This window comes from Tubulanus polymorphus, chromosome 1 (genome assembly GCF_964204645.1).
Source record: "Tubulanus polymorphus chromosome 1, tnTubPoly1.2, whole genome shotgun sequence".
In the NCBI taxonomy this organism is placed as follows: Eukaryota; Metazoa; Nemertea; class Palaeonemertea; order Tubulaniformes; family Tubulanidae; genus Tubulanus; species Tubulanus polymorphus.
The window spans coordinates 10091761-10117129 of NC_134025.1; the positions used below are offsets into that span (position 1 = coordinate 10091761).

General features: G+C 39.1%; 1 protein-coding gene across 4 annotated transcripts; it reads left to right on the plus strand.

Moving 5' to 3' along the window:
- The first annotated feature begins 27 nt into the window (after positions 1-27).
- Positions 28-24646, plus strand: LOC141915538 (uncharacterized). 4 transcript variants are annotated; one of them, XM_074807106.1, is made up of 12 exons: positions 28-265; positions 11594-11759; positions 12671-12836; positions 14273-14462; positions 14598-14674; positions 14854-15042; positions 15382-15545; positions 16026-16178; positions 16647-16801; positions 17121-17165; positions 18191-18330; positions 18844-24646. In XM_074807106.1, the coding sequence occupies exons 1-12, from the start codon at positions 261-263 to the stop codon at positions 18864-18866; spliced, it is 1473 nt and encodes a 490-aa protein (XP_074663207.1). In that variant the 5' UTR covers positions 28-260; the 3' UTR covers positions 18867-24646. The 4 variants fall into 4 exon arrangements, with proteins under 4 accessions (XP_074663207.1, XP_074663208.1, XP_074663205.1 ...); XM_074807107.1 differs by lacking the exon at positions 28-265 and adding an exon at positions 480-547; XM_074807104.1 differs by lacking the exon at positions 28-265 and adding an exon at positions 9261-9780.
- Positions 24647-25369: the final 723 nt, after the last annotated feature.

A 25369-nucleotide genomic window follows, 5' to 3' on the forward strand; every position in this document is an offset into this window, starting at 1 on the left:
GTTCTGTGCGCATCCGAATGAACAAAATGGCGTCGGACTGACAAGGGAAAGTCTTACATTCTCATTTACACCATCCACATCTCTATCAACTGTCTATCGTTTCCCTTGTGTGGATCGCTGATGGATAACTGGATTTGTTAGGTTTTCAGTAATTTATTGAAGTAGAATATCTGGGTGTACCACCTCTATCGAAAACCGTAGCATATTCTAAAAGACAAACGTGAAAATTGGCCGCTGTCTAGAAAACTGGATTTGACAGAATGAGGTGAGTCAGAGAGTATTTATTTTGCCTATATGTGCAGATGTGGTCCTTTTTATCAGTTAGATCGTAGAATTCTTAGGTTTTTGCGTGTTGAATATGTTTCAAAGGAGACTATTTTGTGGTTTATCTATTCTATTTGCAAAAAAATCCATAGCGTGTGTACTTGTCTTAGGCCTATAACTTTTTGCTACCACTCCAGTGAGTCGAGCTGTCAGTGACCAGTAGCAGTGCACTTGCTTGTCGCTACTGCTGGCTGGCTATGTAATGTAGAGTAGGTAAGCCAAGGTAATATGTGTTGAATAATTACGTATGATGACTACATTTCAGTAGTTCCTAGGCCTACCTAATAAAACAAAGATTAATAGAACAGCCCAGGAATTGATAAGAACTGCTATAGTGCTTAGTATTATTAGTATATTAGTAGGTAGGACGATACCGGTTTCAGTTTCATGATCAGATATGTCACATCAAACCTGTGGTATAAGTTGGTATAATCCTATCCAATTATTAAAGCTTAACACCAATGATAAGAGTAATTACGACGGTTTATCAGTCTATCCTGGGCTGGTAGAAGGAGGAGTATGGGAAAAAGTGGTTACTCTGCAGAGAACGGGACTGCTTAGCTGGCTGGACGGACAGGTCTGGACCAGGGCTGAAAATTCAAATTAAGCTGCTTAAGAGATTTTAGACATCTATTTTTATTATTGATAACTTCATGGTAATAGGCCTACTCTATTTGAGAATCTTTTGGATTAGATCTTGGAGTAATTATTTGAACGAATGATTACTCCAGATAACATACAATCTGTATTCGATAGGCTTTGAGATGCTCAGCAATATTCACTACATATTCACTACCCTTATTAAAAAATCCACTGGACCAATCAAAATCTGGATTGAGCGCAACTGTTTTAGGCTCAACAGTCGATTTACTGTAGGCCCCTAAACATTCTATTGTTATTCAACTCTTTGATCAAAAACAATCGCCCCATAGTGCTGATCATGAATCTCGACTAGTAATGGTGCGTTTCTCTCACACCAGGGCGTGCGATATTGATTCAGATTTGAGAGAAGTATCTGATTTTCGTAACTGAAATAGAAATAGCTTCTCCCGGGGGGAACGGAACGAGCAACTGTCTTACGCGAACTGCTATAATACTGTTTATCAGTTTACCCCGACAGCTGTTGATAAACCATTCCTGGACCTCCTGATGATGATCCGTATGAAAATATCAAAATCCGGTGGTTTCTACTCGGTGTTATTTGACGAAAGTAAAGCCGACTTTACCCGAATCACCGAGGACCATTCGCCAGGTAAATTCACCGGTTGATTTGCCTTTCAGGGCCCAGTTTCACGAAAAGTTAAAGTCAAATTTTCGGTGTAATTGCCATTGGTTACTTCATATCTTCAATGAGGACAACAATTCAAACTTAACCGTTTTAGGCTTAAACTTTTTCGTGAAACCGGGCCCAGTTGTAATACTTGCATCGCACGGGCGCAGCCGCGGATAGTAGGGTGACTGTAGCTGCCAGACCGAATATTTTCGGAAGTGAAGCCAAAATTACGCTTGAACAACTTAAAGAAATATCAACATCATATCACAATTCTGGACTGAAGGTTTTCGGCAGGAAAGTAAAAAATTCAGCTTCAACAGGACAAAAGTGATGCAGACAGTTCCTCGAAATTTGGATTCTTCTGTTTGAAAACTCCTTCCACAAATGACTGATCTGTAGGGACCCTGATTCAAGTATGGACTGTAAACGGAATTCTAGCTTCGATCTGGATTTAGTCGGTTTCTGTACCCCATACATGATGGATAGCCTCTGTTGAAGCGACGAGTTGAATTCTACTGCAGCAGCGACAACGGAATAAATTGGATCAATCCTCGATCTCAATGCTTTTGTTCGAAAGAGAAAAAGACCCGAAGTTTGAAAATTCGCCGATTTGAAAGGGACTCATTCAACCGTCCGGCGATTACGCGACGTTGTTGAAAGAATTTTCGCGCGTTTCTCTGCTAGAATACGTTCGTACGTTCGTTCGTGAATTGCTCCGTTTCACAGACAGACATCGAACTCCTCCGCAAATTCAGCTTTTATTCCAATTGCATTTATTTCGACGATCAATCATTTAACCCAGACGAAAAAATGTTTTATGCTCCGTTTTATTGGGATCGATAGCATTCTCCGTGGTAATAGGGATCTGTTGGTTCATGCTTTACTACGGATTTTACGTCATCGACTTATTCTGCACCTGATGATGGCACGGTGTCGCAATCGGCCTAAACATTCGATAGAAAAAGTATATTTCAGTATCAATTGGGTGCCTACCACTCCTTGATTCCTTAAAAACACCTCCAAAACCGCGAATGCTTTTAAAGCTGCTCGAAACTCCTTTCATTCGAGCAAAATGCCAGGAACACCTTTAAAACCCCTTCAATTAGGCCTATGAGAAAGAGGTAATTAGAAATGGTTGTAGTTGTACAGAAAGCTATGCCCAAATAGATAGCTTACTGTTGGGACCAGGATTACTTTTTACCCGATTAGCCGGTTACTGAATTAGAAACTGAGTTTAGTGGTGTGAGGGATAAAAATCTGCTTACAAATCCACTGAATTAATGGTTTTACCAAAATATAAACAGTTTAGGAGGAGTCCGCAGTCATCGGAATATCAAAACGATGCAGAAAATTGCTTGAAATTATCTCCTTTATGCCTAAAACTCCTTATATCCAGGAATGACCGATTCGTGCCCTCATAAACCCCCACCCTCAGTTTTGGGAATTACGACTATCTCTTGTTTTATATTATATTTCTATATTCCATGTTCGAATAAGGTCTGTTGATATCCGCCTATACTCCACAGCAGTTGAACCTACCCAGCCTTCATAAACCCCAACCCTCGGTCTCGGGAACCATGACTATCTTTTGTTTTATATTATATTATCATAGTCTGGGGGTATGAATAAGGTCTGTTGATATTGTCGTATATCGGATAAAGAAACCTTTTAAATTATTAATCACTTGCCGAGGTAGCGCGAGCATCTGTCATCGTACGAGTTCCCAAACACTGTCTGTTTGTCGAGTGATAATTTTGCCATGCATAATTCTTCGTTAATGAAATGAGGCGGATAGTGCCGAGACGGGTCATGTGATATCCCGTGGGGGGTGGGCATATAGATCCAGCGTCCAGTTGCACAGTCGTGGCCAAAAGTGGTCTTGAGTAGTTGGTTTGGCTATAGAACTAAGTTGGTCTTAGACTTGTCTTAAGTCTGAGCCATGTCATGTAATGACTATGCAACTGGCCCCAGGTCTTGAATTCCAAAGTGTCCTATTTCGGTCTTTGAAAATATTGTATCGGCCTGGCTCAATCCCTGCGAGCCTCGGATTGCATCGGTGATATTGACATTTTTAAAACCATCCTATCTTTAAAACTATAGACCCCCGATCCTTTCGGCTCTATCAACCTCGACATGCAGGCCTAGCTGTGGCCCTCGTCTCGTTTTATCTCTTAGAATATATATCCACATACCGGTACTGTGTGGAAATTCCCGGATTCGCTTAGCAGTTCATTTCAGGAAGTCTGCATCACGCGTTAGCAGAAATATGGACGATGAAAATCTATCGGTAAAAACCCCCTAACTTAATCACAGCTAGGCCCGTAATTGCTCGCGTACAAGATGCCTCTTTCTTCAAACGATAAGGCCTCGGTTGTTGTATTATAATATGAGTCATATTTTTATTTCCACGATACGCCGCCGTTGTTAATAATGTTGTGGGACTCTCTATGTTTATGGCAATCTAGTTAAATTAGTCATTTATAACAGAGCAGATCTTACAGATGAAATGTTATTGTAATTACGTGCGCTACAGTATTGTCAGTGGAGTCAACTGGTTCATCAGTGTTTACTATTAGGCTTTATCCCTGTCGTGGTAGTATACCTGCTATAGACGACAATGGGTTCATCATGAAATGTGTATAATATATCTATGTTAGACCTACTGAGGCACGTTTCGATTGGTCTCAGCCGATTCTGGAATAGCATGTTCTACATATGCTAGAATCTTTTTTTAAAGGGCTGCATTCATTATTAATGTATCATGATATGCTCAATTTTGGTATAATCTTCTATTTTTCACATTAGCTCAATATATTTCAAAGCAGTTATCAGCATTGATAGCATATCGATATCCACTCTGGTAGGGGCAGCAGATATTTTTTAACGGATGGCTGATTTACAGAGGGGTAGATGCCGAAATCAAGTGTTCAAGTGCCCGGTTTCAATGCTGAATTAAGTCTGTATTTGTTTCACCTGTTTATCCTTCGTTCCAACCTAAAAAGCGCATTACCACAGTAGGTGTTCGCATTACCAGTAGGTTTTCGCATTACCAGTAGGTGTTCGCATTCCCAGTAGGTTTTCGCATTACCAGTAGGTGTTCGCATTCCCAGTAGGTTTTCGAATAACCAGTAGGTTTTCGCATTCCCAGTAGGTTTTCGAATAACCAGTAGGTGTTCGCATTCCCAGTAGGTTTTCGCATTACCAGTAGGTGTTCGCATTCCCAGTAGGTTTTCGAATAACCAATAGGTTTTCGCATTCCCAGTAGGTTTTCGCATTCCCAGTAGGTGTTCTCATTCCCAGTAGGTTTTCGCATTACCAGTAGGTGTTCGCATTCCCAGTAGGTTTTCGAATAACCAGTAGGTTTTCGCATTCCCAGTAGGTTTTCGAATAACCAGTAGGTGTTCGCATTCCCAGTAGGTTTTCGCATTACCAGTAGGTGTTCGCATTCCCAGTAGGTTTTCGAATAACCAATAGGTTTTCGCATTCCCAGTAGGTGTTCTCATTCCCAGTAGGTGTTCGCATTCCCAGTAGGTTTTCGCATTCCCAGTAGGTGTTCGCTTTCCCTGTAGGTTTTCGAATAACCAGTAGGTTTTCACATTCCCAGTAGGTTTTCGCATTCCCAGTAGGTGTTCGCATTCCCAGTAGGTTTTCGCATTCCCAGTAGGTTTTCGCATTCCCAGTAGGTGTTCGCATTACCAGTAAGTTTTCCCTATCGCTGTCTTGTAGTTTCTGGTTGCATCTTTGTGATGTTCTAGTTTTTCTGATAAATCTGAGAATTTTCTTGTTTTTTCTGATAAATCTGAGAGTTTTTCTATATCGTGACCATAGCGTCGTAAATAAATGATCTTCCTGCTTACCATTTTTTTGCTATATGAATACCGCCTACGAATTTTCTCTCTCACTCTGGTTTTTACCTCGTCGTAATCGATACGTAACACGATCTTTTAATCTTAAATCGATCGAAAACCTCTTAAATCGTCTAACGCTTGAGCGTAGCGACGTGCCTCAACCTACTGTATCTCCCCAGCGTATATTCTTCGATAATACCCTGCCTTCCCTTTCTATAGCCACGATCACACGGAGACGATTTGGCCGGGATCAAGCTCGAGCCAAATTCGACCCGTGCCTAATTAGAGAGCGTGTTCACACGGAAACCACTCGCTCGACGCCAAACAATGCTTAAATAAAGCGAAGTTAGTCATATCTAGAACCAGTAGTAATTCATAGGCAATAATTTCACCTGCACTAGAATTTGGCCAGGGTCTGTTCCAACATTTTTGGCCAAAGCAAACAGGCGCGGGCCGAATTGGCACCTGCGTAAACAGTTCTGGGTCTATTTGGACAGGCCAAGTTTGGCCCGTACCTAAAAAAAATGCTTCAGCGATGGCGGAAAATATCTCCCTCTCTTCTGGTCGGGATGTTTAACTGTTGCGGCTTGTGGAAAATTGGCCAGATGTTCACCGCGTCGTTAGAATCGATTAAATTCTATCTTTGAAATTTTTTTTTTAAACCCGATAAAGTAACGCGCCCGTGGAGGCGAAATGGAATAAATGAAACAATTTCCATTATATGCAATTAGGATTAAATTAAAAAAACGCCTTTCAGCAGTACGTATACATTCATCTCTAGAATCGTTGTATCTTAATGTCTGAACATTGTCAGACCAGCTTAAATAGGGCACTGGTACACCAACTATCCCCCATCAGGTGGCACCACTGATGTACCGGTAAACAAACCCTGGTTCGCGTCCGGCAGGTGTGGTGGGTTTATAAGGGACACCCATTTTCAAAAAATCAAACAATATGTACCAATCGAATAAATAACGGGGTCAATCCCTATTTTAAGATCCAAAAAAAGATATTAAATTCCAAAAAATAGGCTATAATCACGGGTCTAAATAAACTCGGATTAGTCTCTTAGAGTTCATGTGTGGCATGATTTTCGTACATCATGCTTCTTCTATAGAATTTGAGATATTATTGTTAATTGAGTTTGAGAAGAAATCCAGCGTTGGCGTCTTACGGTACACTAGCGACACCTGGTGGATAATGGTGGAATTTCGCATGCCGCTGTTACGTTTCAGGTAGGCCTACCCTATTGTTGATATTTGATGTTGATGGAGTTGGGGCGCCTCAAAAAGTATTTAAATCCAGATTCATCCCTTTTGCAAAAATCGTGCCTCATGAACTGTTCTTAAAAGACATCCACGGTCGAAGGGAGGGTGGTTGTGAACTTAGGACTTTTGTGGACAAGCGGAGGAGGTTGTTTGGATGTCTCAATTCCTGCAAGCTAGAACAAATAGGCCTAATCATCATTTAGTGCATTACATGGATGATTACTTCACCTTTGAATTAGAGGGGAAATAGTTCGGATATTTATGTCTTCAAGATAATGTTTGGAATAACAAACTGTAGTCCAGAGTGTGTAATAAATGAATGGAAAAAAACATTATTTTGCATGACTGGATATCCGATTTCTTTAATTGCATTTTGTCCGATGGACAAGGTGCAATGTGGACATGGGGTAGGGGGGTTGAAATTGAGCAATTTTGTGTTGACATATTTCATAGACAGCCCTGCGCTCGACCCAAAGGTGCGCTATTTCAACTCTAGGGGAAAATCCACCAGACCTCGGTGGGCTCGGTTATTTTCATGATAATCTATAACTTTAAAAGACCCTGCTCTCGGGCCACTTCTATATGATGACGCGACTGGACCAGAAGCAACTGGATTTTGAGCACCTGATGACCGAAAACAGTTAGTCGCTTTCAGTCGCATAGGCTATATGTTCCGTGTTCCTACAGGGGTTGGACATTCTGCGGACATGGGGAAGGGGAATTAAAATGTTGCAATTTTGTATCGAAATATTTCACCGCGCTCGACCCAAAGGTGCGCTATTTCAACTCTAGGGGGAAGACCCCGGTCGAACCGGATCTATCGGCCGTATTGTTTTCGAGGAATGTTCCGTTCCGCCGCGAAGAACGCTCAACGTCGAAAATTAAACCAAACTGGTAATTTACCTATCGATCAAATTTTACTCGCTTCGATATAATGGAAATTGCTGCTGTCTAATTCGGCATGGTATTCACGAACGTCTCTCCTAATGTATTCGCCGGTCTCTCGGGGCGTCGCGCTACTGAGGAGGATTACGAATTATCTAATTATTCAGTTGGCCAGATGTTTACTAGTTGCATGCGTTTGAACGAACGTGATCCGTCCACGCGCTTCCATTATCTGCACTGACTGTACTGTTTGTTGTAGAGTTCCAGTTTGAAAAGTTTTACGAAATGTATTTCATGAATCCATGTACTGTTATATATACAATATCGGCTGCGCTTCCTGGTATCTGGGTATTTGTTATTTCGGAAAAACTGACATTAAAACGGTCACACTACCTTATGACCTACCGCGGTGTACATCATTTGATATTTTTTTATTGCTGTTTATTTTGTTGGAGTTGGAGGTTTAAGCCACGAGATTCCGTTGGTTTTCAACAAGTGGATTTAGGGGGTGGACCAACCGGATTTGTCCACCCCTATCAAAAATTCGAATATGCCTTCAAAAAGTCTGGAAAATTATTTTTTGTGATGATAATTTTAAAAAGATTCAGGATAGTTCCAATTGATATAGGGCAAGAGATTTTCTCAAAAATTAGAAATTTTATTATCATACTTGTAAATGAAATCAGTATTTAAGTGACGCAGAGCCGGTTTGAATTTGTCAAGGCAAGGGACAAAAGGAACTATAATTTCGTTTTTTGTCTAAAATAAACATTTTATCATTAATTCATTTTGGGAATTTATTCATATCGTTTTATCACGGATATTGTGATCTTCGATTGATTCACCCCCAGAATGTTCGCGCTTGCAGCCCTCGTTAGCAGATGCCCATTCCAATTTTCAGGTCCACCCCTTCAAATAATCCTAAATCCACCCTTGGATAATATTCTTCTATCGATTCAGACACAATAGAAATAGAATAGATAGATGAAAAAAAAATGCCCATTGCAATTCTAAGGTTCACATCCTTCAAAGAATCCTCGATCCGCCCTTGTTCTCTCTTTATGATTCTGACAGGAAAAAACCTCTCGCCCGCTTATCGCATTCAGGTTGAGGGATTTAAAAAGATTCGTTTTTCGACCCTAACGTTCGACAAAAGATAGCGTTCCGGATTTCTATAGAGCGCCGTGTATTACGGCGGCGGGTCGAGAACCTACCGACATTCCAGATAAGTTGCGTAGTCGAAATCTGCTGCTAAGTTCAGAGATGACTGTTGCGCCAATCTATCTCCACCATCCGTCTATTCCCCCCCTAGTACACATCTTCTGCCTCCTCGTCTAGTTAGAAGAGTGCTTGTCTTCGCTAATGCGTGCGGATAATATAGAGGAGAGTTGTTTGTTTTCAACGTATCGCACCTTCTCCGATGCGGCGGCGCGTGTGCGTAGGCCAGTACTGCTTGCCGTATCGTCTAAACCGCCGACAGATCGGCGATGCCAAAAAATGCCGGCCTCTGAAGCCGGCCGACGACGACTCATGCACGGAATATCATCGGGACTTTAAGTCCATTCGGGCTCTGTTCGTAACAACGGGATAGATTACGCATAATTATGTAAATCGCGGCGATATTTTTCTTGCCGCTTATACGTGTATATATGTGTACTGACTATCTGTGGATGTTGTGATGTCGTTGTACGAACATAAATTCGAATCAGGATGTTAAAATCGTCATTATTGCTCGTATCGGCCGTACGCGATAGGTTATAATATAGTCAACTTCTGTTGTGCCGGGTTAGGTTTTCTTTTAGCGTCTCTGCTATCGCTGGGGTAAATCGTTGTAGACCACGATTTCTAGGATTCTACCGGTTAAGCCCCGAAATATCGGTATCCTCGCTTCGGATCATATTTCCGGGTGAATATATAATTTCCACGACCGATTTGACCGGCGCGAGTCAACGTTGAGGAATATATGCACGAAACTAGGTCGTTAAATGGCCATCGATATGCAGCGATAAGAAAGCATACTGGTACCAGGGATGACGTCATCGGTAAATGCGGTGATTTTAAAAAAAGTGATTCTCGACTAGTACTCGCGACTGAGTTGTTGAGGGCTGAGACCACGCGCGATGCTCAAATATACTGTTCAGTACAAACGCGCGTTAGCGAAAGAAAGTTTGTCACCGGAGATGTAAGTCAGTGTTCGGCAAAATACGTTGCTCCTCGACTCGATGAAGAAAGGGGCGATAATCCCTCATCTACCGCGCGTCGGATCAGGTTTTCGCATTCAACGCGAGCAATTTTTATTCTCTGCTCATACTTGCTTTAAATCGTTGGCGCAGAGATAGAGAGAGATAGAGAGAGATAAAGTGTAAATAGTTCAGAAGCCATTAAAAACAATCATCTCTCCGTAGTTTATCATTTATTTATAGTCAGTTTTCGTCGTCTTCAGTATAAGCTGTAATGTGGGAAGTGAAATATGACCAATACTCTAAGTACAGATATATGTATATGTTTTATGATCTGAATTGCTTATCATCGAAACTGTAAACAACGCAGTATTAAATCTTATGTACTTCGAATAAACTATGTTCCATAACCCGGAAGTATCAATCTTGTTAAGCCGGAAAAAATTCATTATCTTAATAATTGATTAAACATCCAAATTGAAAATTGCCCGGGAAATCGCCTAGCTCATACAGCAGACGCCGGAAATCTATAGGCGATGCTGAAATTGCTGCAAAAAGCCTGCTGTTTGAAAGATAGGACATAGGTGTAGAAACAATGCGGAATATGGATGATTTTGATATCATATGCGGGCTTTTTATCAACGCTCGAAAGAGATAAAGTCTGTTTAGTTTTCCATTTCGGATAGCTATATTTGACCCATATTTAAATAATGCGCCGTGATTTCTCGAAAGGTAGAAAGAGTTTGATTAATCGATTTTACTGTTCGAGTTCGGTTTACGGAATATTTCGCGTAAGCATTTGCTCGACTTACATCAGGACCCTGCTCTCGCTGCTATGGCGAATACATTTTCGACCATCATCATCATCAGTCAATTTAGAAAACCTACTTTTCATTTGTCACAGCGCCTGAATGCGCTTGACAGCCGGGTTTGACTGAATCTCTGTTGTTAGAGATTTCATCCTATTATATGGGGGAAAATAATATTTATGGATACAGATGTATGCATTGACCAACTGGCGTGCGCGCGCGCGCGTATGTTTACTACTGATGAATTCTAACGTCTGAATGGGTTTTAAAAACACCAGTACATGCGAGATATGCTTGAACCGTGTTGAGGTGATTCAGCTATTACGTGGGGAAAAAAGAGCGCAATTTTTATTCAAGAGAAATATAAAAAAATTTCAATGATTCGACGAATTAGACTTTGTCACCGAGTAGGAATTCGAATCTTGTGTACACATAGTCTCCTCTTTTTTTAAAGTAGATTCGACACTTAACTCCGAATACAAGTCTTGGCACCATTGCTGTTTAGAATATTGATTGAATTTCAATTTTCTAACTCGAATCATTGTTTCACCAACAAAAATTTATGGTTATCAGGGAAAAACCCACAATCGAAAGAAGAAAAATTGTTTATTGAATCTTTGAAGTCTTTTAAGTCAAATGAATACTTAAACTCTTGATACAAGTTTTAGAATTATCGCAGTTTAGGATAGAATATCGATTAAATTATTATTGTCTAACTGGAATTATCGGTTCACCAAACAAAATAAATGGTTATCACAGAAAAACCAAAAGAAAACTAAAACTAAATATCACTGGCCTCTAGTCATTCAGTTGGGAGCATACTCCTGTTTTTTATGAAGAATTAAAACGATTTCCAACTTAAAAATTGGTCACCAGAATATCAAAAAAGTACCTGAAAATGTAGGTTCACTCAAAATGAATATCATATTGGCAAATTAGGTATTGCTGGACAGCTTAGAATTATTGTTTTTGTTATAGTAGCTCATTTTACATGTTCTTTTTTCAGTGAGCACTCAGTCGTAAATGCTCGTGCATCTGTGATGCTGTACGATGATCCCAACAAAAGATGGGTAGCCAGCGGACAGTCGCAAGGTCTGTCGAAGGTGCATATATATCATCATTCGGTGAATAACACGTTCAGAGTGGTCGGACGGAAGTTGCAAGATCACGAGGTGAGTGCAGCGTTCGTCGATTGTTGTAAATCGAATATATCAACCGGATATTCTCGGCAATCCCTGTCCACAGTTGTGTGGTCATTAACTGGCTTATTTTAACACCAGCCCTACGAGATAGCTTGCGAGAGCGGACCAGTTTCATAAAACCTCTAACTTGCTATTATAACCTTCTGAGTGGCAATCAGGCGATTCCCAATTGAGAAGTCGCTAAGAAGTACAATGGGGTAATGGCACTCACCAGGTGGAGCAATGAAACATTGGGTCATTCGTAGTGAAAAATCAGTTCATTTTCGATGAAAAATTATCAAACAAGGGAAGCCATAGATTTCACTGAAGATCGATTCGTTTATGAGAAAATTTGACTCGAATTAGATTAAAATGTGGAAGAAATTGAAGCACGGTAACTGAGTAACCACTAGCCAACCCGGCGGAATACTTGCCAAAAATAGCATTGCAGTTACTCCATTGCTGAGTGGTTTAAGACTATGCCCGTGTTTGAATCCTTTGTTGTTGCAGACTTTCTAAGTTGAAAAAGTGAAAGTAACCCTTAGAGCCACTAATTGATATTCCCCTGAACGTCACTCAGTGTGTTGCAAATATTAAAATGATTTGCAGTTGTGAAATCGTCCACTACAGTAAAGCACCGATGGTAAAACAGGAAGGCTGCTTGTTTTAATTTCTGGCCATAGATTCAGCGTCGACTGTCAGTTCTTGTTGTGGGACATTTTTTTTAATGTCCATTCTTTGAAATATCGATGTGCAGGGTTTTCAATTGATAACCGGCTTCGTCGCTGCGGCGGTTAAAATCGAAAAAGGCTGTTAGTCGATATCGGCTCGAGTGCGTTTTATCGTCAAATCGTAGCTCGACGCGAATGAAAAATGAAACGTTCCTATTATTATTTCCGCAGGTCGTTATAAACTGTGCTATACTGAGGGGATTGAAGTACAACGAAGCGACGCCTACGTTTCATCAATGGAGAGACAACCGACAGGTTTACGGACTGAATTTCACCAGTAAAGAGGACGCCGATAGCTTCGCGTGTGCGATGCACAACGCGCTGGATAGATTGAATAGTAAGAACAATAGTTGTAACCAACAGGGTCCGTCGGACCGACTCATCGATTCCTTAAATACTCCTTTAAATGTTCTTGATGGTGCTTGGAACTCCTTTGATTTGAGCAATATGTCGAAAACTCCTTTAAAGCTACTTCGATCATGAGAAATAAGTAATAAGATTCTTTAGATGTTGTACATTAGACTACGCCCAAATCAGTACAGTTGGAACCTGGATTTTTTTGTTCCCAATTTTGTGGTTACCCAATTAAAAATGGCGGTTTAGTGCGTCAAGGATAAGAATTGCCTATAAAACCAATGAATTAATGGTTTACCAAGATAAACCGTACTGATTAAGGAGGAGTCTAACGTAATTGGGATATAAAAGTGAAGAGGCGCTTCCTTGAAATATGAAATTTTCACCTTTAAAACTCCTTGAAAACTCTAGGAATCACTGATCTGTAGGGACCCTGACCAATTTACCAATTTATTAATTTTTTTTTCTCAACCACACTGAGCACATGATTATTTGTGCGTATAGGCCCTAACTGATCCTGCAAATCAAGACTGTGCTTAGGGTTTTAAGCCCATTGCCAGACGAATTCACGGAGATTTTTCAGTTTATTTGACCAGTTTCAAAATTCGTAATACTACTAAAAAATACAGTCTCATAGAAATGATAAACTCTTGAATTGATATATACATGTATATATAGTGAAATAGTGAGAAATTAAATTAATTCTGTATGAGTTGATCGTTTTCATGACATTGGAACCGAGGATCGATATTTCAATCGTTGAATTCGAACTGAAAATTCGTAACCGATCATAATTTCACTCCACGTAAAAAACCAGCCCCAGATCATATCTTCATCCACTGGTGTGCGTATCGATATGATGTAGAAAGATACAAGTTTTTTATCATAAAATAACAACAACATTTGCGAGGATGTTACGTGTGTTATTTTCTCCGAGTATTGCTGAATAGAAGCAAGGTATACGCACGTAGGCGTGCATGTATTTTCAATGTACATGTTTTTCATACGCAATTTAAAACCGTATAATCTGATATCGAGTTATCCTTCAATCTATCCTTGTTGCATAACTGACACCTTGGCTTCTGACATTCGCCGGGAACCTAGAATACGCTATATATGCTTCCGAAGGAACTGAGAGTGAAATAGTTGGTTAACTGATATGGCTATGGCATTTCCATTTATTCGAGCTGATGTTAGTCTATGTTAGGCATCCGGTGAAAACTGGCGATGTACCATTTGTGTCGCCGATTGCTTTCATATTCAGGCGACAATTCCCAATTCCCAGTCACAATTCCCGGACAATACATATAAGGCGATACCTCATCATGTACCGTAGTTGAGAATAAATCTATGATAGAATTGGAAAAAGTTATTTTCAAAGATAATCAGTAAAATGATCATTTTGAATATTTGTTTCAGAAATTCACCGAAACCAACAACAGAATCAGCAACCGCAACAACAACAGAATCAGCAACAACAACAGCAACAACAACAACAGTCAATATATCACACTCCACATGTACAGCCGCAGAACCAAAATACTAACCAATCAAATTATTCCCCGAATTTCCAAAACGGTCCTCAAGGGGAGCCTGAAGATGACAGAAGGTATGTAGGTCAATTGTCATGGTAGGAGAGAGAGTTAATAGTAACGTGGCTTCTAATTTCAATGGGTAGGGTTCAACGCTATAGAGAATTATAATTACCATTATCTTAGACCCAAAATTATATATTTGTACATAGAACTCCAAATCAGCATCAGAGGGAAGATTACCAGACTCACCAGAGGAAAATTTCGCAAGGGAGTTCCGGATCCGGAGGTACTTGACATAACATTTCATCAATAATCATTTGTATTGTCAGTTTAATTGGTTAATGACGTGAATGAAAATATTTCCGAATTCTGTATCCTTGAACGATGAAATCAGGATAAAACATCCTGGTGCGATTAGTATGTTTTTGGGACAAAAACAAATATTCGTGTATCAATTCGTTGCAGGATATCGCGATCCGCAGCAGCTTGGTCCGACAGGCGATTTACAGCCCGCCACTACTCCGACGATTCCAGCAGCCCCGCCTGAGTGTGCCCCCGTAGCGACCCCGGCTCCAGCCATTCCACAAGCTCCGCCTGCCCCTCCACCACCACCAGTGGCGATGAAAGTGCCTGCTGCTACTCCAGCGCCACAACGTAAGTACATTTACGTAATTTTTATCTCATTGGAATTTATGTTTTCAAGAAAACCTACACTATTCACTATTACGATATTCAAACAATTCATCTATATCTATAGCGGTAAGGCTTATTTATGTCTACTTGCCAATTCTTTTTCCGATTTTAGAGGGCCTACTGGCCATTTTATGAATTTGCGAATACGATCTTTATTTTTGGGGCGTGGGATGTGCGGCACTTTTGAGAGGCATATTATAGGTTCAGGCCATAGTTCTTTAACTGATTTCTGTTATTCACTTACTACTGTCGGCTGAAGCCACTTTTCGCTGATTCTGCAATTTTTCTGATATATTACAGCTGCTGCTCCTCCACCTCCTCCAGCGCCTCCTGCCCCTCCAGCTCCGCCTCTTCCAAATCAAAGACCCCCACCTCAGCAAGACAACAACGATGACGAAGATAATCAACAAGATAATCCATTTGCTCAAGCATTACGTGCCCAAAAACTGCGGAAATGTTCAGTTGTAAGTGTTGGCTGTCATCTTTTCAATAAGCGTACATTTGAGGCCCGGCGCAAACAAGTATGAGACAACGAAAGAGTAGAAGAAATCATTACCATTCTTTATCACCTGGGTAAAGCAATGCGCAGTTGCGGATCGATGCCATTTTTGGAGTCATGTCATTCAAGCATTGATAGCTCAACAACTACGCCCGGTAATGCAAATGTGTTCCCAAGTAGCATGCAAGAGATCTAAAACTTCACCTAAATCTGTTTACGCCGGGCTTAAAACAGAATAGTTTGTAGAACATGCGGCGCCTCTTGAATGAATTCTTAAATGAAGTGGCTCTGTCACCACCTGTGCTTAAGAAAAACGAGGCTCTACAAGGATTTGTGATTTTGATACGTGTAGTTAACTGGTTAATAAATTATCATGATTATGTAGATACGTGTATATTTCACACATTTCGTAAAGAGTATTAATGAATTCTTTATATTCCTACAGCCTTCAGATCGTGATTCAGGTATTGGTAAAGTAGTTGATGGCGGTACGATGGATCGTGGTTCTCGTATGGGCGGCGGGCTGCCTACTGCTGGCGACATGATGAGTGAAATGGCCGCCCGACTTGCGGCTCGTCGAAAAAAGGCCGAAGGCCAGGTACGGTGTGTCTGAAAATGAGGATTTGAAGATATAAATGCTACAGTTAGTGCTATGTTTAGTTTGTTCTTGGTTGACTCAAGGGTTGAAACATGGGAAATTTTTCTTATTTCAACTCTAGGGTCAAAGTTAACCAAGAACTAAGAACTATCCCCGCAAATGATTCCCAATGGGATAGTTAAGTTATCCCCACGGCTGTTGTTGCGATAACTTATATCCGGCTGTTGGAATATTTCAAAATTATTCCCATTGTTACCATATTTAGGAGTATTGTTACCTCCCGGGGCTGGTTTTATGGACTGGTATTTTCTTTCACTCAGGGTTTAACTCAATTGAAAGTGAATAGAGCGTGTCCCCTGGTTGAAATTAACACCAGTCTATAAAACTTAACCCTTTGGTCAATAAATGGATGTTAGCCACGAAAAATGCGGCCTCCGTTATCGATGGGCAATTTTTTATCATTTTCAGGATTCCGACACCGTGCAAGGAGCGCAGTCGTCGTCAGTTGCTACCGTGAACAGCTCTACAACGCCCAACAGTGCCGAGAAAAAACCATGGGAAAGAAATGGCAACGGAAGCGCTAACCGCCCAAACGGATCAGAATCGCCGAAAGTAACAAGAAGGTACGCGTTTTTCCTCGCATAATTTCCACTTATTTCAACAGTTTTCAATCGCGATCTGTAGATTGTATCGCAACTCCCTGAATGACTGGGGTTGAATTTAGTTCGTTGTAAAGATCATTCATGTATTGAGTCGTTTTGTACTGGACTCTTTAGGTTAACAGTTTTAAAGAAACAATATGAATTATGAATTTTTGATTTACGTTTTTGGTTTATTGTGTAAATTTTTTGTTTTATGTTCGAATTTTAATCGTAACCCCTTCGCAATCCGCTATGTACAGTTGTGTTCGGCCATTTCGTTTAATCCTACTATTTTGTATAGCTTTTCCATACAAGCAGTAACCAAAGCGAAAACTGCGTTTTCCGGGTAAGTGACGGTGAACGCTTGTTTATCTGAAAACCAGTTCTTATATGATGAATCGGAATGGACCCAATTGAAAAATGCCTATTTAAAAGAGTTTGACCGGCATTTGTCATTCGATCCTCGATTGTTATCAATTTCCTGTTCAGTTTTCTTCATTGGAAATTGATAATTGCCGATATGAATCGATTGAATTCAATTGGACGCATAATCGTTCGCGTTTTTTAAATCAAGACTGTTACCTTCCTGGTCCAGTGACCTGGATCGGAAAAATGAAAAAAAAGAAATTGATTGTTCGTGCATTACAATAGATATTGACCTTCGGCATTCATATATTCATCTGCAGTTCAAATAACATTCGATTAGGTGACAATTGAATCTGGATGTATTCCAAACTTTGAAGCGCTGATTTGAATTAAATGCCATTGGTGGTCTTTTCATTGGCCGGATATCTCTCTGAAACTAGAGAAATTCTAGAGTTCCAGTAGAAAAACTGCGATCAATGTGGTAAAAAATATGCATATATTAACAAGCCACTAAATAAATGTGTAAGATTTGAATAAGTTATTTCTTATCTGCACATTATGTGACTTCAGGGATTGGGCACCACCGTTAACTAAAGAAGAGGTAGAGATCCTTCTTCGATAGTCCATGGCACTCCAAATGATTATTGCTTGGACCGAGTTCCTCTGAACATCTCCTTGGTCACATTGCATGCAGTTGTGAATAACCATCTTACAAAATGCTTTATAATGTATCATATGCACTCAAGAAGTAGAAAGAGATGGGAAGTAATGCTTAAGTCAGTGTGGACACTATCCATGAATGCATCGATTGAATGCGTAATAACAGTTGTACAACTGTGACACTGTTGATATCAATGTTCCTATTTGGAATCTTTTCTGAAGATCTCAAAAAGTTCCTGTCTAGATGGATTTAAGCGGTCCGTTTGTAGGCCAATTTGAAAAAGAAAAAGTATTGATTGTGCAAGTTAGATCATATAATGTATACCGATATGTTTGTTTTTTCAGTCGCAGGAACATGTCACTGACAGGACAAGAGACTTTATTCAACGGATCTCTAAACAATCAAGAACTAGAAATGCTTAAGCAGGAAATCTTAGCTGAGATGCGAAAAGAACTTCAAAAGACTAAACAAGAAATTATAGAAGGTATTGTGCACAAACTGGCTGGCAAATATCCATTATATTGCAGCATCTTGGCTACGTATTAGTAGGCACCAATCTTGAAAGCCTGCCACCACCACCTACCATTGTAGTTAAATGTCGTCACTTTTTGAAAGTGTGGTGATAAAATGGCTAATGTCTCGTGTTTGTAGTACATTTGTTTGTTGGTTTTCAATTTCAAACTTCTCAAGTCCTGAAAAGTTGGTTATGGTGACAATTGGAATTACATTGTAACTATGGTATGATGTTTATCCAGCTCTAATCAAATTTTCAGCAACTGGCCTTTGTACGTTGGTGAAATCTGAACAATCACAAATCGTACAAATTCTGATGAATATCTGAGGGGCGATTCCTCTCTTTGTCCGAACCCAGGGTGGGTCCAAACCCAGCGTGTAGCCAAAATGTTGTAGATATTCGTTCTTAAGTTTCGGAGTTACATTGTTACTGCTGCACATACACGTAATTGCATTTCATGATTTTTCTGTTGGTATTTTGTAGCTATAGTATCGAAGTTGAAGTAGCTGTCGTAGTGGATAGTCAATTACGGATTTAAAAGTTGGTGCTGTTATTTCTACATTTCCATTACACGCAGACGTCGACGATGATTAGTTTGCGCGCGTACAAACACTCGCACGCGTACACGCGCACGCGCGCCGTCGCGCGACCAAGTTCTGTACATAGATCTCTCTCTTCTACAACTTATTACCATAATTATAATGATAATAATAATTCTAATATATGATATTGATAATTATACAAGAAGATATATAAGAATATATAGAATGCATACGTACGGTACGTCTGTTGTGTTTAACGGTGCATGTTTAAAGACTGAAGTCTGAGTTATGAAGAGCAATATGACAAGTATACGAATATATAACGACGAAGCAGTGTTTGTAAATACCATTAAATGGTATTTTGTTTGTTAAGGCGTAGAACCCTGTTATATGGCACGTAGACGACGCGTTCTCAGTTGTTCACTATCGAAAGTCGGTCGGTGTAGGAAAATCTATACGTACGCCTTTAATCGAAGTTTAACTTGGGCCATTCAGTATTAAGTTGATCTAAATGTTCCGAGTGCCTGGTATGTCGATTGGCGATGATGATCAAGTTTTCAAGGGCTCAAATAGCGTTAGCAATGCAGATTATGACGAAATGTCGGTCATGTTGCCACGCGAGTCTGAAATTAGGTGCACAAAGCTATATATTTATGATGAAATTCCGAAATGGTAATTCATTCGTAACCGGTAAATGATCATTTTCTTTTAGCAGTGAATCCGTCGATTCTTGTTGACGGTACGGGAGGAAATTTCAGAGATGAAAAACCAACTTAATCTTCTTTGGCTTGATTTCAATTCGGCTCTAATAATGCAGAATGTTAGTCTATTTGTTCATTGTCTGGTGGATGCATAAAGGAAATCTGTGATTTTATACTCATGAATTGATTGTACACATCAGAACAAGGATGGCTATTCAATCAAGTTTTCTGTATATTGCACATTGCATTGCAAGAAATATGTAAAATTAACATACGAAGTTAGAGGAAAAATATACAGATAATATCATACTATTGATTAGTAGAAATGCTTATGTTAATCGATGATAATGATGTAACTTTTTTACCATCTTCAATTGAATATTCAATGTATTATCGTGTTTAAATCATGACAACTGGAAATTTCTCTGTAAATATTTTCGTGTGCTTGCCTCTGACTGGTATTAAGAATCAAACTCAAAAAAGAAAAAACTAGGTGTACGTCACCCCTATTAATATGTTCAAATAGGACTACCATCTTGTCATTCGTTTGTGTGTGCTGTTGCATTAAATGTGCAGCCAACTATCGGGTATTACACTTGTAACTTGTTTAAAAAGTAATTAGAAATCAATTGGTAGGTAGGTTTGACAGTATTGGCCATCTAAAGCCTAGCACGTGCTAAAGCTTCACAGTATCACCATAGCTGCCATTCATCTTCACAAGGTGAGGCAAAAACTTGGGTGTGAACTGCTATTCTCGTGAGGAAAATTCTCGCATTACGCGCAAGAGTCATGAGCTTTCAGCTGAGATCTTTCGTTAATGTTAGGTCGATGATTTTATTAAAAATGAATTCATGGCTCGTGTCTGCACTAAACCTTTCATGGTTGAAAACCTCTGACGTGCTGGCTAGGCTTTTGAGTATTGTTTTGAGAGAAAAAATAACAAGTGTGTATAACGAAGTTAGACGAACATGTACCGGTACCAGTATAGATTACAAGCATTTATGGTACTCTTTTCAGATTGATGACACCCTGGTACTCGAATATTATGATTTAATACAAAAAGACAAGGAAAATCTTCTGTAGACCAAGAATTGTATTTATTTACTGTGAATGATTTCTGTTTTCAGTCTTTAGATTATTTCTAATATGCCAATTAATAGTCCTTGCGTTATTTGATAAATCGGATGTGGAATGATTCGGGAGTATTCAAAATCTGGAATATTGGCATTTTAAGAAATTATCAATCATTCATTTTCATCTGCTTCGCGAATATTCCATGTCCATTGGATTGATATTTGGCTTGTGGTTGCTACTTCCTGGTCGGACTGATGCATCGCATTTTGAATGCAGTACATTTGTAGAAAATGGAAAACTGATGGTTTTCAGTGTGACAAAAAAGTGATATCCAAAATACCGGTGGATATTTAACCAGGATTGTGTCGTAAATTGGATCTTTTTGTGTAAAACGAATGAAGGTTTTATAGTTCATCCATGCGGTAAAATGGCGACGTAAGTCCAGCAAAGTATTTACAACGTGGTAAATATGTTGCATATTTTATGATTGAAAATCCCCAAAGAGGATTTAATGAATTACAGTAGACTCGACCTTACTCGCTCAAGAGTTGATGAATTTTACAAATATTCGATATTTGATTTAGTTCTATGATAGGCTACTTATGATTCCTATGTTACTGAGGTAGATAGAGTCTGCTGTATAGAAAAATGGTGATTCATCCAGTTTACCGTATGCAGTTGAAATGGACTCCTTTGTCAATGGAGAAAAAAGATGTACACCTACATATTTCGTGATACATGTAGTTTCATTGTAAAGTACTCGTTTTTCTCCATATTTTGACTCAATTGTTTTGAAGCTATACTGTAAATTTTTGAGTAACTGTAGCTGCTGATCTTATTACGTATTATTATTATTACATACACAAGTTTTTAACGACGAGAGTAAAAGAAAAATTTGAAGCGCCTTCACGTTTCCGTAGACTTTCCGGAAAAAAATGAAATGACCTTACGGTAGATATTTATTGATTTGTATGAAATGTCTCACCTTCGATGTTCACATACACTATATTTGTATTTCTTTGATATCCCACAAATTTTCGAAACTAATTCCACTCTTAGCTATTCGAATTGTATCCACAGACGGGAAACAACATACCCTTTTCACTATTTCACTGCTTCAATGACGGTGTTCGAACACCTGAAAGACTCGAGGGTTTAACTACAATTTCAGCCAGTTGACTCGTGGTATGTAAATGAAAATCGCTATTGTACATCAAATGAGAGAGACTATGATCGTTGAGTCCCTGCAAATAAACGTACCGGCGATATTTCGGCAGAAAATGTTAAAAGGACATGTTGCCTCTTAAGTTGATAGAGAATTCTTGAAAACAGATCAGATTTGCACATATTCCGTACATATTCCATCAAATTCATTAAGAAATCGTTTTTACCAGTAGTTTTTCAGGACTTGGAATGTATTTCGGTATATTTTTTTTGTAAATAATTTGGTGCTTTTAGTACTTATATTCATCGTCATCATCATATATTTTAGTAGTTGTATAGTATGGAAAGTGTATACACATACTGATAACGCTTTGACTGCTGAAGTTTGTACAGTGAGTCTTGCCTTTGTACTGAGGTTGAGGCCTGTAAGGCCATTTGAAACTACCGTACAGATGGCGGGACTGACTTGGCACCCTATCCCGATTATACTCAATTCAGACTTGTCTCGGCAGTCAAGTATTATTTTTTGAGTGTACATCAAAATTATTCGAGGGTTTTATTCTCTTTGGATCATGAATTACTACCATAATTCCGAATTCCAGTAGATGTATCTTTAGATTGCAAGAATTTCGTTCAGTTTCATGAATGTCTTATTGACTTGAATTGTGATTATTCGACCAGCAAAGCGTGATGGATATTGAACTACTTGTAATCATAATGCCAGTAATTGGGGTCTTGGCAATATAAAAAACGGCTTTTACCTCAAACTTACTGTGCATGTGAAAGGTTTTGTTGGAACTAGACAAGAAGGGTCAGGTATTTGACATAAATTGTACATGTGTGTTCATGTGAGTGCAATATAAAATGATATGTAACGTGTCTCTTAGGAGGCCCTGAATCAATAATGTTCTGGAGTCCGTTCCATAGATTTGGATCAAACTATTTTCCTTGAGTTCATCCACAGCTGATTTTAAATCTAGTTCACAGCAGCTATGGATCTTGTTGTTAACGACGTGGGCCAAGTTTCGCAAGTTTCAAATTGTGGCTTCAGATTTTTTCTCAAGAGATGAATAACTATTCGAAATGCGCTGATTTTGACTGAAGACTTGAGTTTTCGTCAAAGTTGTGAACTAATTCTTTTTTTTACATAAATGGAAATAACTGTTTCTGTTCTTTGAATTTCAAAAATATTGTCCAGTCAATGAAACCAGCTCATACTTATGATTTTTGATGATCATGCAAAATATTCAGGGATGAATCCTGGGTAAGGGCTAAACGGCGGAGAGCGCTTCCAGTATCTTATCTGATGCCAAATAAAGGGGATCAAAATATTTTAGAATTACAAGACCATTTTAGAACATTTAGATGGCTCCGAGAGGCTATCACCAGCAATAAGAATGAACCACTTATTTCGAAGGGCGCTTAGAATTCTAGGCCATATGGTTATACCCCTGGATTCGTCCTGGATAGTTTTGCGCGAAATTGTTGTTGTGTTCGGGGAACGGATATACCGAATATGAAATCCGCCTTTTATAACTGGAATGAAAATAGAAGATATACCTGTATATGACGAAGAATACTACTACATTTAAGCATACAATAAATGTTCAAGAAGGTCTACATACATATTCGGGTTTTCTCTACTTGGTCAACTTTTCCCATAATATCAACAATGATGATAATAATATTGATACAATCGTATTAAATAGTAATAGTAATAGTGTAAAAAGGTAAATTGTCAAGAATTTTTCTATATGGTGTACATATTTGTACAGTTCCGATTATGGTATCGTTTTTTTTTTCGAGGTATTTTGTAATCGATGTTTGCTCCATTTACCCTATTTCCGTGTAAATAATCATCGTAGGGTAACGCCACACTAAAAGGAAAGGTTTCCTGAGCTGTAATAACTAAACACATACATCCCTTGTCTCGTTTGGACATGAATGGGGTACTAACTCGCGCCTATATGTTTTGTCTGCTATGCCTGCTTGTCATGATGAAAAGAAGCCTTTTTTGACGTGAATGAATCTGTGAAGCGATTGGTGTCTGGGAAACCTTCGCGTTAGTTTCACCGATTAGCTAAATCGACGCTTAGCCGCTACCGATTTCATTTGAAATACCCGGCTGCATCAATATCCAGCGATTAGTCCTGTGACGAACTGGTAAGTATTCGCTCGGATGCTGCTGTAGGGAAATTATTTTCAAGAAGGTGAAATTAGTTTTGGTGCATGGAAATCGTTTCTGCAGTTGATTAAGCCTCATATTTTTACTGATTATTTACTGTTGATTATTTTAGTGTTCAGACACAAAAAGACAACCGTAAACTCATATAATTCATCAAGGTTGTTTTATCAAATGCGAGGCATCAGATATTTGGTGCGGGTTAATCGATTCCTGTGCGTACGGTGTGTATGACATGGGACTCAATTTGACAGTGATAAGAGTTAGATTTCTAAATTGAAGTTACATCCATACCCGGCAATATGTAATTTAATTTAGAGTTATTTTCAACTCTCCCGCCGTCAAATTCAACTCACAACTGTAATAACTGCGGTCCAATTTTCAAAAATGCCTATAAACTGTATTGTGTAATAATGATAATAATATATTGCCTTCTTGGTGTGCTCATTCAGATTATTTCTTTGCATGCTGTGTAAGTAATTCTTGCTTTTAATTATTTTATACCAATTGTTGCAAGTTGTAAATTGCATAGTTTATGGTTAAATACCAGAGAAAAGAGGAAGCACCTTGTATTCAGTGTTTATCATTATGTGTCGTCAGAGAAATAAACAGTGACATGCTTTCATGAAAAATTTTGTATTTTGGGACTTAAATCCTCGTCTGGAACCAGTTATTTTCAGATGTTTTGAAGACACTACAAGGGATTGTCTTAATATTTCGTTGTATCTACAGACCCAAAAGCCCACCTTGGGACCAAGAAAAGTGCTCTCATGAGATAGCCGAGTTTCCAACTTTTGAAATCCGACTTTGGAATATAGATTTCTTTGAAAATGAGAAGGGAAAATCAATATTGGGTGGGGACCATCAGTATTCATCCGATATAAACCCGACTTTCGCTGAAGTTAGTCCGCCTGCCAAAACGTTGCAGTTTCGATTTTATCAAAAAATTCTATTGTGGGACTTCTTCATTTATAGACGGCCATTTATTCGAACAAAATATAGTTTCGATTTAGAGAAACAAAAACTTTATGAAATCTATTACAACCGGTACATTAAAAATCATAAGGAAAATAGAAATTACATTAAAATTTAGGAAATTAGCTTAATCTTTGCCGGTACAGTATTTTGGGGGATCGAAAGCCTTGCTACTTCAGCAGTGGCCCATTCATATGCCGGCTTATTAATGAATGCAGCCAAAATTCCAGCCTATCATGCCAGGACCGACTGGAGAACACTGCGTAAGGATCTGTTGCCAAGTCCCCGTTGTCGTTAAGTTACATGGATTAAAATTCCATTATGTTGTTTCGATCCAAATTCCAAATTCAATTTGGATCGAAACAATTCGC